Source organism: Pyxicephalus adspersus, chromosome W, assembly GCF_032062135.1.
Source record: "Pyxicephalus adspersus chromosome W, UCB_Pads_2.0, whole genome shotgun sequence".
Lineage (NCBI taxonomy): Eukaryota > Metazoa > Chordata > Amphibia > Anura > Pyxicephalidae > Pyxicephalus > Pyxicephalus adspersus.
The window spans coordinates 12,248,489-12,269,578 of NC_092870.1; the positions used below are offsets into that span (position 1 = coordinate 12,248,489).

General features: G+C 39.3%; 1 protein-coding gene across 3 annotated transcripts in view; it reads left to right on the forward strand.

Annotated features, from left to right (window-relative positions):
- The window catches only part of LOC140342818 (serine/threonine-protein kinase PAK 3-like), a 166,333-nt gene that overhangs the window by 49,146 nt on the left and 96,097 nt on the right, over positions 1–21,090 (forward strand). For all 3 annotated transcript variants that reach the window (XM_072429171.1, XM_072429170.1, XM_072429172.1), the window contains exon 2: positions 5,747–5,943. In XM_072429171.1, coding sequence (XP_072285272.1) covers positions 5,769–5,943 — 175 coding nt within the window. In that variant the 5' untranslated portion in view covers positions 5,747–5,768. The remainder of the gene's footprint in view (positions 1–5,746; positions 5,944–21,090) is intronic.

The following is a 21,090-nucleotide window of genomic DNA, read 5'->3' on the forward strand; positions in this document are numbered from 1 at the left end:
GCCGGGGGAACTCCGTTAGGGCAGGGATCAGCGTGCTTCCGGGATCGCGGGGGCACGTGTGCTGGCTTCTCCTCGCTCGGCTCTGCAGGAAGGAGGAGACACGCGCTGCAGCCAGGAGGAGAGGAGAGAAGAGGAGAAGCACGCGGAATCGCGGTATCGGGTCAGTATGTTATTTTAATTATTTTTAAAAACCCCAGTTTTGGGGAAGAAAAAGTGCGTCTTATACGGCGAAAAATACGGTAGATCACAAATGCTTGGTGACAATTTTTTACAATTCATACTATTGTGAGATGACATATTATGAAGTGTTACTAGTGTATATATATATATTTATATTTATATATATATATATATATATATATATATATATATAAAGCAAACCAAAAAGTATAAAAACAGTGCAACAAATGTAACAATAAATTAATTATTTTGTGAATAAGTACAATGTAACCTAAAAAAGTAGCACTTACCCAAAAGAAGATGAAGCATTAAAGATTCTAATTGACCTGTAATGGACTGTAAATGTGCACAGAACAGAGAGCAGGTGTGCGCTAATTATTTGCTATGATCTCACTATTGACAGCTTAACAGATCCTCCTTAATCACACAGCTGAAATCTAATCTCCTTAATTGGCAGATTCGCCACCCCTATTGCTCATTATTATCAAGGCAGGAATCCGGCTGGCAGTGAAGGAGAGTGTACTAGCACACGGCTCTGACTCCGGCTCGCGGAAATACACCTTGTATATTGGCGCATATATATGCGTAGTGAGCTTGTGCGCACTTGCTCGATAAATTAGGCCCTGTGATGTGTGCATGCATCCATTTTTAGGAAGACAAAATGTCCCTTCAGACCTTTTCGTAGTTCTTCCTTTTTACATTTGGCCTCTTCATTTATAAGTTTCCTATACTTTCTCTTTCTAGAGAAACACCAAGTTTTTTTAGCCATTTTTCCATTTAGGCCTAAAAAGGCTGGCTGTGAAAAGGATAGTGGTACACTATTCTTTACTACCATTTGAATAATGTGTTTTTTTTTTATTTTTCTGGTGTCATTGTTACGGTAACTTTGTCAGATATAAAGAATCTTCTTAGTTGTGTTTGGTCTCCAGTAGATTTCTGAACTGAATTTTTTTATCCCAAGTAGATGGAATATTTTTATTGATATCTTTCTTATTCACAACTTGTAACACTTTAGGATGAAAACACTGCAAGTGTCTTTTCAAATTTGATGCTCTTGTAGATACATTTTTTGTTAGACCTACTGAAACTGCTAATTTTTGCATCACATTGTTTTTCACCACCATCAAGAATACATTGGCACACGTAATGTTTCCCATCACTTGGTAATGTAAACATAAACAGCAGACTTTATCATGTTTTTTGACAGACTTTTTGCCATTGTGAATGGGGTGCCGCTTTCACTAAAATATAAATATAAAATATGTTATACTAACTAGCATATTCTTTGATTTAAATACAAACATACACATAGTTCTGGACTATTGCAAACATACACACAACATGGCACTATACACACAAATAAGCTATAGCCCTGCGTTAACTTAGACATAATTTGTCCTATACAGAAAAACATGCACGAACATATGTACTATACACACAACACACTTTTTTTTACTCCTAATGTCAACTAAGCCTAACTTGTTACTTGTTACACCATATTACACTACTACAAAGGATTACACAATTAAAACATGGAACACTAGGCAGTTGGATTAAAATACACAGCACTGAACAGTTTGCGCATAATACAAAAACATGGAAAAATTGTATATACTGATAAGCCAGGCATTAAAAAGTTGGAACTAAGTATAGGGGGAAGATAGAACACTGACACAATAATAGAGTTTACTGGATACCTGTGGCATAAATAACTGGGAGCACTAAATTTACGGTGTCTAGCCCTGCCCACTTTTAACCACCCGGCTACAGCTTCCCCCCACCTGGCTGAAAACATTTTCTAGGGAAAACACTGCTTCACTATCTACATGATCTGTGGAATTTATGTGTTTTTTTACCTGCTGAACATTACTGTTAGAAGGTGGTGGTGCTCTGTTCTGTCTGAATATAAAGGGCTAAAAAAATTGTTTAATGAATAAAAATATTCAGTTGAATTAATATACAAGATAGGGAAGCCTGACTTGAATTCAGACATGATCATGGTAGCCTTGAGAACATTTTCTATAAATATTCTGTACTGTATCTTGCTGAAGTCATGACATTATAAATCAGACATAATGTTCCAAACATGCTGAGAGGCATCAGGTTCTTCAACAGCAATGTTGCCCTGAAAAGTGATGTGGGAATGAGGTGGTAGGGATGGAAGATATGAACCTACTGGTTAGTTTGGCAGTATGTTGCTGCCCCTGGTAAAATGTTGTGTCCCTTGTGCCCTTTAACTATTCACTGTGGTGTTAATAATTGATAATGAAAAAGTTTTAAAAAATGCATGGACACAATTTGGGGAAGCATCTCTACCCTATGTGTTCTGGGGTTATAAATCCAAGTTTAACAGCCTAACGTGAACAAAAGTGATGTCTGTTTTGTTCATCTCCTCTTTCTGCAAACTTGAAAGCAAGTAATATTATATCATTATAATATAAAATATGACTAGCTGTCTTCACAAAATAAACTCTGGGATTTAATTTGTTGCATGAGGTTTTGATAATAGTTCAGCTGGGCATGATCTGTTTTTATAGACTGTCACACACACTTTATCAAAGAGTATGAATTCAAATGCAATCCAGAGGTTTACTGTCTGCACTGTGACTTGAGCCAGGACATTGTTGTAGTATTGCTCTTCTTATGTTGCTATTTATTCAGGAATTTGAAAGGAATACTCATTTGGCCATATATAAAAGCTTATCTGGCCAAGAGCATCAAAATAAAAAAAATACCTTCATAGCAAGCACAGTGGAGCTCTTCTTGTAGTTGTAGTTTGATTAAATGTGATTTCTATCCTGTGTAAAAGAATTAAAATATGGGATCATAATTCTGATTGGATGTACTCGGTAATTGATGCACACAATAATTGATACAACTTGTTTACTTTTGATCGATATATAGAAACATTCAAGGGAACACAGTGATTATAAATTACTATTTAAACTTTAAATTGCTATTGTGATGGTCACATTTTTAACATTGTGTATATGTGTGTAAATTTTATTTTTGTTGATTAAAGTGTAAATTGATATTTTAAGGTGCATACCCCTGATACTGATACTTTTCCATGTAAAAAGAAGGCCTCTTATAATCTATCATCTTCCTAATTCTGTTCACTTCAGCTTGTTTAACCTCCCTAGCGGTTCATTTCTTTCCGGTTTTATATGTTTAAAAGCGGTACATTGTTTTTCATGAAAATTCATTTTACAGTATAATATAATAGTATGAGTATAATAAAGTTTAAAACACAAATTATATAAAAACAAAATGAATAAATTAAAAAAATGGATATATTTGAAAAAAAATAAATAAATAATAATAAAAAAAATACATATTATACTCATACTATTATATAGACTGTAAAATAAATGTTCTTGAAAACAATGTACAATGAACAATTTTACCAAAATAAATCCAATGTATTGCATTTAATACAGTTATTTTGTATTGAATGCAATACAAATGGATTTTGAATTTCCCGCCCTACCGGCAACGTACACACACACACCAATGTCACCGGGAAGTCACCGGTGACTCATTGTGTGCAGAAGCAGGAAGAAGAAGACAGAGATCGCAGCGCTGGACGCCGAGGGACCCTGGCGGATCAGGTAAGCGATCTATTTACTAACCTTCCCTAGGTGTTCCAAGCCCGAGTGTGACTCGGGGTTACCACTTATAGCAACTTTTTTCTACCCCGAGTCACACTCGGGGTTACCGCTAGGGAGGTTAATTAGATCACAATTCAGATTGGAAGTGCATCTGTGTACTAGCCATAGGCACATAATAAAACAATGATTAAAATGCTTGATAAAGAGATTTGCAAAACCTATTGCTTTCAAGGGGCTAAATGATTAGAATTGGGTAAAACATTTGAAATTGTGATTGTTAGGGGTCAGGCAGTTCTTGCATTTCTTTTTAATTTGATGTCTTACCTCTGTAATTCCTCTGTATTGTGCCTTGTCCTTTTTCCATGTAACCAGTTTTAGTTTCCCGGATGCAGTATAGGTGTGTATTGGTGATCCGATGTTCTGGTTCCAACAAATCCTTGTTGTTCCTGAAACCCTTGGTAATGCATTTAGCACAGATTTTTAATTGTTTGGTAATATTGTTGTTTAGGTATTGAACAACTATGGCTGAGCTATGTATGTGTTATGTGTGTATGTCATACTGACCTTCTTATTTCAATATTTAAATCACAGTCCCAGGACAAATATGCAGACTTCTTACTTTCTGATTCGTGCATAAACTATAGTGAAGCCAGAAGCCTAACTTGGGATACGCATTTTGCATTTTTTAAGGGGGTGGGAGAAGAATGTCTTTTACAACTTACTTTAAAATTATTATACAGAAAAACACATCAGGTGCATTTTAACTCAGCTCTCCCATGCAGCATGTATCTACTTTCCTTTTGCTCCCATGCAGCTCTGTTCAGAGGCTGGTAGCAAATGGAATGCCCTGTATTAGGTACAAGTTGAGCTGCCAGAATTGTAGCTTACACAGAGCTATAGATTCCCTTGTGTAAAGGTGCTATTTTGCTGGCTCATTGATTCAACATGCAAAGTTATAAATTAATATTCCTCTTTGGGGACTTTTTTGGTACCTAAAAGTAATATTCTTCAATCCACCAATTTAAAATTACAAATTTAATTAAATTTAAACATTATTGATATAAACATTCATGTGAGTATTAAAAACATGATTTTCACAATTGATACATTATAGTCAATGATACCATAAATTCATTACAATTAATTTTTCTTTATTTATGAAATTCTCTTGAGTTTTTCTTGTGACCTGTTCTTGACGCGTTTCGCCATGCAGCTTCCTCAGAAGGACTTTGGAATTATCAACAATTAGGTCAACTGAAAAAAACATAACAATATGAAACAAAAAACAAAGAAAAAATATATAAATATTCATCCATATCACATATGCATTCCTTTTAATGTTGACTCTTCAAAATGTCCACACTTAAATTTACAAATTCACTTGTGTTTTGAACATATCTTTAGTTCAAAAATACGTTTTTTCATTGTATTCTACTCCCACCACATTTGTGCAGTGACAGAAAAAAAGAAAACATCATGCATGTTTAATACCACAGTTCACTTCTATCAAAAATAGAGGGACAATAATTTATATCCTAAAAAGGTAGAAAATAGAAATGATAATCTCATTCCATCCACATTGGGAGGAAATAAACACTTTTAATGCAATTATAATTGCTTTTGTTGCTGCATTTGCTTTAATTAACTACTAAATCAACATACAAAGTCAAATGTTTCAGGTGAGACTACTCGCTGCTGCTACTACTACTCACCTGGACTGTGGGACATGCTCCTCCATATTCTGACATATCTGGTATTTTCTTTGGGTCCCAGTGTTGAAAAAAGCAGAGACAGCAAAGGAATTAAAATAAACCTGTTTCTTGGCTATAATGACTTAATTCAGCAATACATATTGGAGAGATTTATATCACATGCACTGCCATATTTACTTATACTGTACATGTTTTGCTTTATGTTGGTTGTAAACTCAATCACCCTTTTTTTTCATTTTACAGAAAGCTGTGAGGACTGCTGAAGATGTCCGATAGTGTGGATATTGAAGAGAAACCTCCAGCCCCCCCTCTTAGAATGAACAGTAATAATCGTGATTCTTCAGCATTAAATAATTGCTCAAAACCACTACCAATGGCACCTGAAGAGAAGAACAAGAAAGCCAGGCTGCGCTCCATCTTCCCAGGAGGAGGGGATAAAAGTAAAGTATCAGTGTATGACATTAGACAATGCATTATGTCTTGTTATGGGCCACGTTTTTTGATGTTATTTGCTTATTGGATAAAATTGTAGTCTAAACGATAGAAGGATCATGCGGTTTAAATCAGCCAAATAAAGGGCCATTTATCAAGCAAACTTGAGACAAATTAGATGTATGTTTGTTGCAAATCAGCCTGCCCTTTATTTAGCAAAGTTCATGCTACAGTTTATTTTGTATTTGTGACCCCCTCATGTGCAATCCTCACAACTGTGACCCTTCTGCAAAGCTCTGCAACATCTAACTAGGCTTCCAGGGAAAGCTTCTTTACATTTGTACTTCTTAGTCTAATCTATGCACCATCAAGAACATTTTTAGGAGCAATTCACATATTTTTCATTTAGTAATAGTACATAAAACCAGAAGATAAGATTATCTTTAAAGACTGTATATTTGTGTGGTGCAAATCAATGGGGGCATCACAAGACAGTAAAGGGCTGTGGTGGGGAATTTACTTGATCAAGTCTGGCTTCTCACATTATTTTCAGTGAATGTAATGCTATAATAGATGTTGAACTTTAGACACTTTAGACAGAGCAGGAGATGGTCGGAGGTTGCAAACATACTGTAGGCATTATTGGATGCAAGAAACATGCTTCATGGGACTGAGACATGTTACATGAGACTGCTAGAGATCAGCAATATTACAACCCCTTAAATGTTTCATTCTGATTTATTTTAAGGAAGGAATTGGAGAAAAATAATAAATATTACAAAAAAAGAGAAGAAAAAGTAAAGTAGTTTGAAAGAAATAATCCATGTTCATTGTCACGCTAGGGGAGACAGGGCCACTAGGGGGCGCTATGGCTATCACAAAAGTGGTGTGCGTCCTAAGAAGGGCCAAGGCGCAGAGTCTAAGCGGCAACCAAGTCTTCTCTAGAGCCTCCAGTAATGAGGGTGTTCCGCTGCAGGTTACTGCCAGGTTGCGGTCCTTGGGAATACTAGGGTGGGCAGGAAGATATACGGTATCAAATCACTAAGTAAAGAATCGTCAAGGAAAGCTGGGGTCAGGGCAGGCAGCAAGCTAGAGAGGTCAGGTCACAAGCCAGGGGTCAAATACCAGAGATCCAGGAAATAAACACCAGTGACACAGGGGCCACTGCAGACACAGGGAACACAAGAGACACTGGAAGCAACAGGAGGCACAGGTGACACAGGAATATCCACAGACAGAGAAAATAGCTCGAAAACAGACTGGGCAATAAGTGGTTAACACAGAAGCTGGACAGAGGAAACACTGAATCAAGCAACAGGTGTACAGGAACTAGCTCAGAAGCTAGGGGCTTGGCACTAGTGGAGACATGTTGCACGAACGCTGAGTGCTAAATAGCCAGGGATGGTTAAGAAGCTATTCTCTGATCGGCCGGCGGGTTGAACAAAACTGATAAAGACTGGTAGCATAGGCACACCCAGAGTCAGAACTGCCCACATGCGCAGGAAAGAGGCGTCTGCGCTTTATTGAGAAAGAAGGTAGGTGTGACATTCTTTATGAAGTTTCTTTCTTCTTTTTTGCTAAAGGCCACACAGGGAGTCTGATTCATCAAGCCAAATCAGAAGCTTCCGCGCGCGTATTTACGATCCGGAATCAGATGCCAAAAACCTATTTTTCAACCAAATTTCGGTCGCCGAGAATACGCTGGCGTATTTTCCCAGCAGTTATCAACTAAAATGATCGCTCGCTCTGAGCCGCGCATCTCCGGCAGCTCGACACTGGCGAGCTTGCATTAAAAGTCAATGTTCCCCTAAAAAATCATTCTTTCTAATGGCACACGTCTTTCACTTAGCCCTTAATAAAAATGTTTGTGGTGTTCAAATGTTTCAAACATTTATAATAGCTAAGAAATAAGCATATTTAAATGACCTAATATTTTCAGGTTAAGTGATCAGAGCTGTTTCAGAAAGAGTTGAAAAAGTGATTTCAGCTGTTTACATACCTAAACGCTTACGATGCTGGACCTGAGGATCCGCCTGGTGAAAGTCCTGCGTACTCTAGCAGACAAGAGTTTGCTTTTGACAATGGACTAGATCTTTACACAAAAGTCCTAAACACACACACATGTTCTTGTTTGCTTCTCTAGATATAGATTATATATATATATATATATATATATATATATATATATATATATAAATATATAAGGTATAAATACATGTATAGATATCTATGATAAATATATAACTACATATTGATATGATTTAGAAATATATATGTATTTTCATATTTTTATACTATAATCATATGTAACATTAAATCAATTTAACAGAGAACCCTCAATTAGCTCATAATAAAATAATATTATAATATAATGTGTAGGCAACCAGCAGGAAAGGTACTAGAGGACAGATATGTGCCATGCAGGTTGCTGATCTCAGTGCTATAATTCCAGGGATTGCAGTGTGGCTGTTCCAGCTGTCCACCCTGGGATTTCCCTACTGCTGGAACAGAGTCCAGGCACAGCTCCCAGAGGGAGTAAAAAGGGAATGGCTGCCAGGGAGCAAAGGGAGAGGAAAAGACTATAATGGAGAGGACTTGAGAACATTCCTCTCCACAGTGTTCCAGAGAGAGAGAGAGAGAGAGAGAGTGAGAGCAACAAGACTCTACAGACAAGGTTACTGGGTTTTTCTGCTTATTTGAAAATGGACTGTTATAGAACACTGGACAGCTGAAGATAAGTGTTTATGTTTTTTGATCTTTAACTGGCTGACGTTAAGCCTTCCTGTTGGGATAATTTTTTTTTTTTTTCAATAAAACCCTGACGTGGCATCCAGTCCTGCTAGTTGCCTACCATTTGTCAAGCTAACTCCCACAAATGCCACATCCCAATTCACATTGACACTGCTACACATTTTTTTTAAGGAAATCACCTCGGGACTTTAAAGGCATTGTATTAATATTCATTAGATCAGATACCACATAATTATATTAAAATAAGCCAGCCGACTTGTGGATGAGTATCTCAGACCATTCGTTCAGGGATTACCTTCGTACCTAAAAGACACCCTTGATGTCTTGAAGGTTGTGGAAGATCTAAATCTACCAGCAGAGGCTACATTAGTACCCATAGATGTAGAGGCTCTGTACTCAAGTATAACCGCACAATTTAGGTATGCAAACAGTTAGAAAGTTTTTATCTGAGACTAGTACTGACCTGCAGAAAGAAAATGAATTTTTAATATCATTAGAATATGTACTTACCCATAATGTGTTTTTGTTTGATGGCAGAACCTACCTCCAGGTGCAGGGGCTCACAATGAGGACACGATGTGCCCCCACCTACGCCAACCTGTACCTGGGGGGATGGGAGAAGGAAATATTTTCTGACGAGTCCTTGTCTATGTATACGCGCCACATACTGCTGTGGCGCAGCTACATAGACGACGTTCTCTTGATTTGGCAAGGATCGCGAACCGCGTTGGAAGATTTTTTTGACAGAATACAAAGCAATCCTTTGAACTTGAAATTCACTATGCAATGCCGTGATACATCCATTCCATTTCTGGATTTAGAAATCAGCATAGATTCAAATAGATGCTTAACATCTAAGCACTATAGAAAACCAATGACAGGAAACACCATTTTAAAAGCAAATAGTGCACATCCTGTACCCCTGAAAAACAGTATACCATATTCACAGTATTTAAGAATCAGGAGGAATTGCACATTGGAAAACGATTTTGAAACTGCAGCAAAAGATTTACGTGAAAGATTAGTGGAAAGGGGGTACAGTAGAAATGCTCTGAAAAAAGCCTACCATAGAGCTAAGGGACACAAACGCTCAGAATTTGTATTTAAAAAGAAACATTTGGAAAGTCAACAGGATATTCTTCGAATTATACCCAAATATTCGGCACAACATCAAGAAATAGCAAATATATATATGTAAAACATTTCGACCCATTCTGCTATCAGATCCACATCGGAGCAAATTTGTGGGCAGCTACCTGAGCTTTGTATATAGGAAGCTGCCATCTTTACGGGATAAGTTCACAGCCATTTTAATGAGACTAGGGTTTAAAGTAAATTGGAGCCTATTATAGGCACTTTCGCCTGTGAAACATGCGGGCAATGTAGGTGGATCTATTCAGGGAAAGATCCGTTTGGTATTCCCATCAAAGTAAAACCTAAGCTAAAACAAAGAGTCACTTGTAAATCTATTGGTATCATATACTTAGCATTTTTTAGCTGTCACAAGTTTTATGTAGGTAAGACCAAGTGACAGTTCAACAAACGCATATACGAACATGTCTATTCTGTGAGAAGTGGGAGGATCACAACCCCCCTTAGTCACCATATGGAGGTATACCACATTTTAACGTAGATTTGATGAGATTTATAGCCTTGGAAATGGTTCCACTCAAACCCAGAGGAGGAGATTATGATACAGAATTGTTACAAAGGGAAGCGAGATGAATCTATGATCTAAAAGCAACCAATCCACCTGGCTTAAATGAAATGTTAAGCTATAAAATATTTAAAATTTTTGTAGGATAGCATATAGAAAATGAGAGAAATGAAAACATATGGAACAAGAGTTGATATGGGTACTGAATCCTATGTCTACAGAATTGGGCTGTATTGGTGTCGGAAACAGTTGATATATTGTGTTAGCATGTGTATTATATTATTTTATTCAATATGATTCTCATGCTACTTAAAAAAAAAAATGAAAAAAATGAAAAATAGTACAAATGTTGATAGAGTTCAACATGAACCATCATATGATAAGTATGAGAACTGTCTATCTAAACGTCTAACAATTATGTAAGGATTCTATTTATGTGTTAACTAACAAGTTGATATATTCAAATTTTATGCAAGTTATCCAACACCAATATGTGGAAATTTAAATCCTAAAACAATTGTAAAATATTTTTTTTTGTTAATTTATGTATATCCAAACTTGCCATGATTTAATATTAGACTGAAAGGTAAAAAAAAATTAACTCAATTTAACAGAGAACCCTCAATTAGCTCATAATAAAATAATACAATGCCACATCCCAATTAACCCAGTGTGACACTGGTGCAGTCTCTCTGGAAGGTTGGATCCGATTCCACACAAAATGAACATTGATCTTTTGACCAGCAATAGGAGGGAGATTAAAAAGGAATGGACCTTACTCACAGGATTAGTGCACACCTGGCTTGAGAATGACACTGTACAGCCTCTTCCATCCCGTCTGCTGATAAGACCTGCATGTGTTAACACCTGAGGGAAGGATTCTGTTGTCGACTTGGATGTTCTAATTTGGGAAACCAATGTGAGGACTATTTCCGATTTTGTTCCTGAGGAAGCGGACATCTCAAACTGCGAAGCACCTTAAACTTATTTATGCCTGAGATCCAACCTAAAAGTGATCTATATCTGTAATGATGTTATCAATGGTTGTTTTATAATTGTTTTTTTAAATATTGTTTCTTAATAAATGGAATTTTTAATATAATTATGTGGTATCTGATCTAATGAATATTATTACAATGCCTTTAAAGTCCTGAGGTGATTTCCTCAAACATTTTGTAGTAGTGTTGTTGTTTAATAACTTTATTATCAATATTGCTGTCAGGATTATATGTGATTGTATTGAATTATGTGAACATTGGCATCCCTGAACATCCCAGATTGATATAATCCTTTGTCACTAGGTGGCGCCAAACCCTGTTCTTTTCCTTCTTAGCAGGGGTTTTATGCAACTAGTTAAGTGGGAGGGGATTTCACTCCGTGGAGAGACCAGAACACAGTGTGTAAAGAGGCGGAGATGACCAGTCCTCTGAGGTTGTGCTGTCAACGCCTCTCACACAGCTGGTTATGCAATCACGACACCCATAGTACCGGCATCTTAGGAACCAAGATGGGCGCTTGTATAAGCGGATAAGAGGAGAGGGGAAAACAGGTTAGACACTGGTGCAGTCTCTCTGGAAGATTGGAGCAGATTCCCCACAAAACGAACATTGATCTTTGTAAGTGCTGATAGACTTTACAGCTATTGGAACCCAGTGGGGGATAATGATATGATTGAAAGTATTTATGGAAGAATAGGATTGATAAAGGTTGATTTTGCTAACTGTTGAAGTTAACCTCCTGAGCGTTACACTGAGGTCTAGATTTCTGTACCAAAAGTGATCCACTGTTTTTCATGAAATTTTTTTTTAAATTGTAGACCCTTAATCGCGCAGCTGAAATCTAATCGCCTTAATTGGCAGATTCGCGACCCCTATTGCTCATTGCTATTATCAAGACAGGAATCCGGCTAGCAAGTAAAGGAGAGTGTACTAGCACACGGCTCTGACTCCGGCTCGCGGAGATACGCCTTGTATATCGGCGCATGTTTATGCATGGCGAGCTCATGCGAACTCGCTTGATAAATCAGGGATAGATTGAGTGTCAATACATATCAGAATTGATGCTTACCATATGCAGGTTTGGAGATCTCTTCAACCAGCAAGTATTTGTTCCTTTGGCTGCATGTTAAGGATGACAATCCATCCACATATGCCATTTTTTGCACAGAAATTAGATCTATAATTTTTTTAATTTTATTTGTTTTTGGTTACAGATTACAGAATACAGATTAGGTTACATTTTGACTTTGCTTTTCTTACTAGGCTTTTCTTTTGTGACCTAAAATGCATCATACCTGGGAAAAAAGTCCACACCAGCAGCAGGTCAAAAACAGTGATACAGAAGGCAAGTTTCTCTTTAACTGCCCTTGTTATGATAGAGGACTTTATTCATAAAAAAATGCCCTTTTCATGTATTGCTGCAGCTGAATTATTGTAGGTGTCCCCACATTCCACTGCGACATGAACTGCCCTCTGCTTGGTTTAACACATTGAAAGTGTCTGGCTTCAGTATTTTCTGAGTCACTGAGTTGAAACAAGGATATAACTAAAGCCAGAACTTCACATCTGCATAACTTGTTCTAGGACAGTGACTCAGAAATAACTGAACCAGAACATCAGCATGACTGTCAGGCAACTACTATTTTTTTTTTATTTCAATTTTATACCATAAAGCAACATGGCATAGAGTCATTTGTCACCATGTGGAAGGGGAACAAACAAACCGGTAAAGCTGCGTTATTGGGGAGGGGGGAGGTAAGTGAGGCTGCCATAGCACGTGTCACACTTGGGGAGACAGGACCACTAGGGCGTGCTACGGCTTGCACAAAAGAGGTGTGAGCCCTGAGGAGGGCCAAGGTGCAGAGTCTAAGCAGCAACCAGATCTTCTCCAACACAGAATTCTTCTGCCTTGTGATTTGGTACCATGTATCCTCCTGCCCACCCTGGTGTGCAAGCAAGAGAGGTCAGGTCACAAGCCAGGGGTCAAATACCAGGGATCCAGGAAATAGACACCAGTGACACAGGTTACACTGGAAGCAACAGGAGGCACAGGTGACACAGGAATATCCACGTACTGACAGGAACACTGGAACAGCACAGGGAAGTTGGCTGGAAACAATAGACTGGGTAACAAGATGTTAACACACATGCTGGACAGAGGAAACACCAGGTGTACAGGTGTATAGGAACTAGTTCAGCAGAACAAGGGGCTTGGCACTAGTGGAGACACGTTGCCCAAACGCTGAGCGCTGTGTCTAAGCTAGCTAAACAGCCAGGGATGAATTAGAGGCTGTTTCCTGATTGGCCGGTGGGTTAGGCAAAATTGTTAAAGCTTGGAAACAGAGGCACGCCCAGAGTCAGAATTGCCCGCATGCGCAGGAAAGGAGTGCCTGTGCTTTAGTGGGGAAGAGGTAAGTGTGATAGCACTATTATATTCTAAAAGAAGCCTGCAATACCATTTTGTTTATGTATGGCAGTCCATGTTCTTTGAGTCTGTTGTGCATCTGTAAGGCAGCACCACTCCTCACCAGACACCAGTCCCCCAATCTAACACTGCAGTCCTCACCTTTAGTAAGCCCCCACTCAGCCTCGGGAGACTGGTTGTGTCTCCCAGCACTCGGTTGCCCCCAGGACTTACTGCGCAAGGGATGGTGTCTGGGTATGGGCTGGCAGCAAGCCAGGAGCCCACAGATAAAGCAGTAATAAGATTCTAACAGAGACAAGTCCAGAATACAGAGCAGAGGTCATACACAGAATATCCGTCCACCAAACGAAGTACACAAGGGCAAAACACAACAGAGAGGCTATAAATTCCCAGCAGCCAATAGCAGTGCAGGACTGAGTCAGGAGCTGATCAGCCTCCAGAATCCCCCCTTGGACAACTAAAAGGAAGCAGGGGTTGCTGGTATCTTAGTTCTCCTGGCTGCTGCAAATGACATTGCTGGACAGAACAAACAGTGTTTTATACTGCAATGGCACACAGCACGGAGTCGCCGGACAGATGAGCATCTCCTAACAGCATCCTAACTATATATCCCAACCCAGTATGCAGAACATTATTATTAATGGCTAGAACAGGGGCATTAGGGAAGTGTCCAAAGAGCATCATACTCTATGTGGACACAGCCTATCAGACAGCCCCCACCCTGCTGGTATTGGATGGTCTTATTAGTCCCACCTCTGTGGTTGGCATAGAAAAAGCCATGTAAGCCCAGCAGGGGGAGCTCTTACTGATACCATCTTGTTAGGACAACGGCACTGACACATTGAGCACTGCAGGGAGCCCAGTGACTCTGACTAATAACTTGGACTTTACACAGCAACCAGGACCAGGAAAACCAACTCCACCTAAGTATTATTTCACAGTTTTTTATTTTATTCTTTTTTTTACACTGTTGCTATTTGATTAGTGTTTATTTTTCTGTATTTGTTTATGCTCTGTGTGTTTGTATGTTTTTACTTATTAACCTCCTGGGCGTTACACTGATGTCTGGATTTCTGTACCAAAAGCGGTACAGTTTTTCATGAAATTTTTTTTTTTAATTGTAGACCTGTAACTTACAGAAATATGTCCGAACAAGGGTCTAGTAGATATCCTGAATATAATAAAATTTTAAACACACAATCATAAAAAAAAAAAATAAACTTTAATAATAAAATTAAATAAAAAACACAAAAATCAGCTTAAACAAGAATGCATAAATAAATCAAAAATACTGAAAATGCAATAATTCGGTATACTGTATAGTAATATATTTTTCTAAAACACCTCCCTAGTGTGGCAAATTTTAAAACAGGGCAGCACAAAGTCCAACATCATATTCAGGGCAGTAGATCCGTGTTTTCCTCTTGGAGCAGCACGCCACACACATTCTTGTGTGTTTTTGCTTTCTTGGGGTTGGTGGATTGTGCTCCGGAAAATGACGAGCACTCAGGCGTAGCGGGTTCACCGTGTATGAAGCACGTCGTCCACATTGATGTTGATTTGCATCCTCTTCTGGTGTTAGGTGTTTCACACATATAGCTTCACAGATTTTCCATATGAATTCAGGGTGGGGTACAGGCCTGTCATTTTGTTTTTTCAATAGAATGTATGCATTCCACAGACACTGTTCCACTAGATAAGGGAAAGATTTTTTTATAGTACTTTCTCTGTTGCTTTCTGACCGCTGGATAAAAAGTCATGGCCTGGTCAGCTCTGTCAACACCCCCCATTGTGCAGTTGTAGTCGATGACTACCTGGGGCTTCTGAACCTCTTTCCCACTTCTTGTTCTGGTTTGAACACTGGCAGTGTTGTGAAGTGCTCATCATGCAGACGTCCTTTTTATCACGCCATCAGAGAGCCATCATCTTTCCTTTCTGCCAGGCAACTTTATCCCCAGGCGTGAGCTTTTGTGCGGTGAAATTGGCTGGCAGTTCGCACCAGTTAGCCCTAACGGTTCCGTAGGCATCCGTTTTGTTTTGTACTTGTAAAGCTTAGGGGGGACGTAGGGTGGCAAGCAGTTTGTTGGTGGACCAGTACCACTTCTGCAGGGGTTTCCCCACCACCCCCTGGAGAATAACAAGGCCCAGAAAAAGCCAAATCTTTTTGGGTGACCGGTTCCCATTTTCGAGTTCTGGACTAGCTTGCATGTGGAGTAGCCAGCTGTTGCGCTGCATATCTGTTTGTCTCTTCAACTATTTTCTGAATGACTTCGCCGTGGTGAATCCGGCGCGGTGATGGTCATAGCCGCGGTGATGTCCGGGTCCAGGCAGAGGTCAGGGTAGGCGGCAGGCAGAGATGTCAGAGCCCAAGCAGAGGTCAAAGCGGGCGGCAGGCAGAGATGTCGGAGTCCAGGCAGAGGTCAAAGCAGGCGGCAGGCAGAGATGTCAGAGTCCAGGCAGAGGTCAAAGCAGGCAGCAGGCGGTCAAAATTAGGCAAAGATCAGCAAAGGTAAGAGAAGACACAGTGTTACACACTAGCCATCCAGGGAATAACTGGTAATTTTTAAAACTTTGATTGTGTATTTATTTGTGTTTATTTTGCATTATTTTGTATTTGATTGGATACAGGAGTTTGTATCCAATCCAATACAATATGTGAATTTGAATTTCCCAGTTATATACTTTGTATTTATTTTATATTATTTTGTATTGTATTGGATACAGGAGTTTGTATCCAATCCAATACAAAATGTGAATTTGAATTTCCTGTCGATGGGCACACGCGCCGAGGGACACGTACACGCGAACACGGAGGAAAGAAGAAGACAGGGATCCGACGGAGAAGACAGACACCCTACGCTGGAGACGGAAATTGACGCTGGAGACGGAGATCGACGCTGGAGAACTCGGATCGAACAACAGCACACTGAATGATGACAGCGGCACCTGGTAAGAGACGCCTGTTTCTATTTTTAGCCACCTGAAAATAGTTTGGGGTAAACACTTTCAGCAAGTTTTTTTACCCCGAACTAAATATGCTCAGGGTAAGCGCCCAGGTGGGTAAACACTATAAAAAATGATATCCTAAACAAAGTTATTGGGCGCATGCGCGGAGCTGAATGACAGGACGCTAGTTCAGCTTTGTGACTAACCGGGAACGCTGGGCTGAACCACAGACTGCAGTCGGGGGAGACGAGGAAGGAAAGCCGGGTCCACGGGCATGACAGTACTCCAGGGCTGCAGAAGGCTTTCTCGGATGTCGGCGCAAGGCAAAGCAAAGAGCGAACACAGGAATGCAGGAAGGCGGCTCCAGCAATGTCAGTGCAGGCTGCTTCAAAAATGACTCCATTCCACACACCTGACAGACAAAGGCTGGGTGAGAGTGAAGGAGAGGGGGTAGTAGAATGTGCTGCATGTGATTTGTATGTGTGTGGCTCACCTCAGTTAGATGTACAAGGTATCCCCAGTGACTCTGATAACCTGTTGGCAAAATTTGAAAGTATCTTACAAGTAGCATTGGATTCAACAACAAAAAAAATCACTGACCACTTTACAAGAGAGATACAGGAATTGGGTCACCGTATTGTCCAGCTGGAAGGACGTATGGACGATGGAACAACAGTGTTGGAAGGACATGAGGAGGAGATAGAACACTATAAAAATGAGGTACAACTATTGCACTATAAATTGGAGGACTTGGAAAACTAAGTACTTGGTCTAGGCGCTCCAATTTGCGTGTCCGTGGGATATCTGAATCAGTGGTGGAACTATTGCCTATGGTTACAGCACTATTTCAGGAGATATGCCCAGATATACCAGCAGAGAGATTGGAAATGGATAGAGTACATCGTACATTGATAGGAGCTAACACAGAGGGGCCACTAAGAGATATAATTGTAAAATGTCATTTCTATAAAACAAAAGATATGATCCAGCAAGCAGCACATGCTAAAGAGCCGATTGTCTTCCAGGGGTATAATTGCCAGATCTTTTCAGATCTATCCCCAGTGACTATCCAAAGGCGTAGGGAGTTGAGGCCCTACCTGCAAAATAATACAAGAAAAAATAATTAACTATAGATGGGGTCACCCATTCAAGCTAATATTCTTTGAAAGTGGTAAAACTCGGATTGTATCAACACCATCTGAGGCATTAAATGTTTTCAAACTTTGGGGCTACCACTGCCCTCACAATCCTCTGATAAGGCGAAGAACTCTCTATCATCTTCTAGGAAATCAGTACAGCAATGCCTAAACTTTACCCGTTACACGATTGTTTCCCCTGTTAAATCAAGGACTGTTGGATTGGCAACCAGAAAGGCTTAATGCACCTCTCTGGCTGTTACAAAATGTCTGTCGGACTGAAAAATAAAACCCTGGGAAGGGTGTAGGGGGGAAAATATTTTTTTCAGTGAAATTTTTCTTTTTGTTGTGCAAAATTGAAAAGGAGTAATTTTTGATTGTACTTGATATGTAGAGTAAATCGAGATGTCAGATACAAAAAGAAATGTTATGTATAAGGGAAATGAAACTACTCATAATTATGTATTAGTCCTGAAGGAAGGGGAATATATACAGTTAGGCCCATAAATATTTAAACAACTTCATTCTAATTTTGGTTCTGTACATTACCACAATTCATTTTAAATGAAACAACTCAGATGCAGTTGACCTGCAGACTTTCAGCTTTAATTCAGTGGGTTGAACAAAAAGATTGGATAAAATGTCAGGAACTAAATCCTTTATTACACAATCACTTCATTTCAGGGGCTCAAAAGTAATTGGACAATTCACTCAAAGGGCCTGATTTATCAATGAAATGCGTGTACGCGCTGGTCAGCAAGCTCTATTACTGCGAGTCGGGCCTGAGTTCTAGTGAACTCACCTGCCGGTTTCCTGCAAAAATGAGCAAAGATCTGGAATACGGTAATTAAGGCGATTAGTTTGCAGCTGCGTGATTCAGGGGGATCTGTTAAGCTAATGGTGAGATCATAGCAATTAATTAGTGCACACCTGCTCTCTGTTCTGTGTGCATCTACAGTCAATTACAGGTCAAGTAGAATCTTTAACCACCCGGCCGTTAAACCCGACATTGGTTCGGGCTAAAAACACTTGCAAAAAGTGTTAAACCCGAACTTTTCTCAGGTGGTTAAACAAACGTTATATTGCAATCTGATTGTCATACATTGTATGACAATCGGATTACAACTGCAAATAATTCAGAGGAAGGAACAGCTTAAAAACAATCACAATTGTCTTTTTAAACTGTGTGTCCTGGGAGATTGGAAAGGAGATCACATAAAAAAATCCCCACAAAACAAACAACAACATTTTACAGTGTTCTCCCCAGCCCCTTTTAGCTGGGCGCACCACCCGGCACTTTTCAGTAACCACCCGGCTGTTTTTATGTGGCTACTGAAAAGTTAGGTCACAAAACGGGCTGCCACCCGCCTACAATTTCTTTCCACCCAGCTCAAAAAAAATCCTGGGTTGAGCACTGATTTTACAAACTTTATTCAAAATAAACATTTGCTAAAAGGTCACATTAAAATATAAAAAAAACATAAAAACAAAAAAAACACATCATATTACTAAATTTACATGACAAAACAATTAAAAAGAACAAACAAAACAAATGTAAACCCACACTTCCATGTAAAGCCAAAATAGTTCAAAAATGGCCCAACAAATATTGCATTAAAAAAATACTTACCAAACCAATATGCAATTCGAAGAAACACGGGTCAGGAAATAGAACCGTACAAGTTGGTGGTCAGTTCTGTAATGACGCACTTGGCGTTAAATTATGGCATTGTGCATTTCAGTCAGAGATCTCCCAACGTGTCGTTTGCAAATGACATATCACCCTTCCCTTTCAGCTGCTTCTCAGTCCTAAAGTCATCATTCTGCAGTATTTTCACAAGACCCTTGTTGACGGATCTTTGAATGGAGTCTCTCAGGACGGCCACATACTTTTTGTGTAGAAGTCTCCAGACGTCTGCTGAGCTCAATAACTTCATGGCTCAATGTGCTCATACAGAACCTCTCGGTTCCCATTAACTATACTGGTGTTTCACATCTCATCCCCCCAAAATATACAGATGGACTGATGTCCCATGTCCCAATTCCGGAGTAACATACACAGAAAATCAGTACGATAGAGTGTGGTACCGATGAATGAAGCAGAAGATTTGGCCTTCTACATTCAATCACGAATTTCAGATTACACGCTTCGGGGTGTCATTAAAGATGCACTACACCTAGCTCTAGATGACAGTTACTAATGCCTTCCACACTCCGTCTCAGGGCCTGCTATCAAGTGAAAGCACATGAAAGGAAATGGGGGTTGGCGGAATCCGTGGGGAAAGAAAATCCTATTGAGCTTGAGTCTAGTCTGGCATCTAGAGCTGGGTATTGGACAGTGGGCAGGCAGCAGCAGTAAAAGCAGTTAGAGTAGGCGGTGGGCCCTGAGATGGAGCAAGGAGGGCATTAAAATTTAAAGCCATTACCTATTTGGACAGTGTAGAGGCAGTAGCTATTGGAGACATGAATGGATGAGCGAGATTCCAATCTGTCCCTATCTACTATGTAGCGAAACCACATGAAAGGGATTGGGCTTGGAGGAATCAGCGGGGAAAGAAGACCCTGTTGATCTGGAGTCCAGTCTGGCATCTAGAGCTGGGTACTGGGAGGAGGAGGCGGTGAGCCATGAGATGGAGCAATGAGGGCATTACAATATAAAGCCATCACCTATGTTGACAGTGTAGAATCTGTAGCTACTGGAGACATTGCTTTGTAGGCCACTAACTTTTCCTATCTGCTAGCTGTAACTTTCTAAAATGCAGCATGGACAGCCATGTTAGAAGTGCTATCATAATAAAATATCTGTATTTTTTTTTACAGAAATACAGAAATTTTTATGTTTATTTTGATAGATAGCAAGTGGTATCAGAATCAATTCTCTGTATTTATTTCAGTTTATTTTGATAGATAGCAAGTGGTATCAGAATTAATTCTCTGCATTTTTTACAGAAATACAGAACATTTTCTGTGTATTTTCATAGATAGCAACTTGCTATCCATCAAAATAAACATAAAAATTTCTGTATTTCTGTAAAAAAAATACAGATAATTATTTCTGATATCACTTGCTACCTATCAAAATAAACAGAAAAATTTCTCTATTTTTGTAAAAAAAATACAGAAAATAAATCTGATAACACTTGCTACCTATGAAAATGAACATAAAAATGTCTGTATTTTGAAAAAAAAAATACAGAGAAATAATTCTGATCCTACTTGCTAACTATCAAAATAAACAGAAC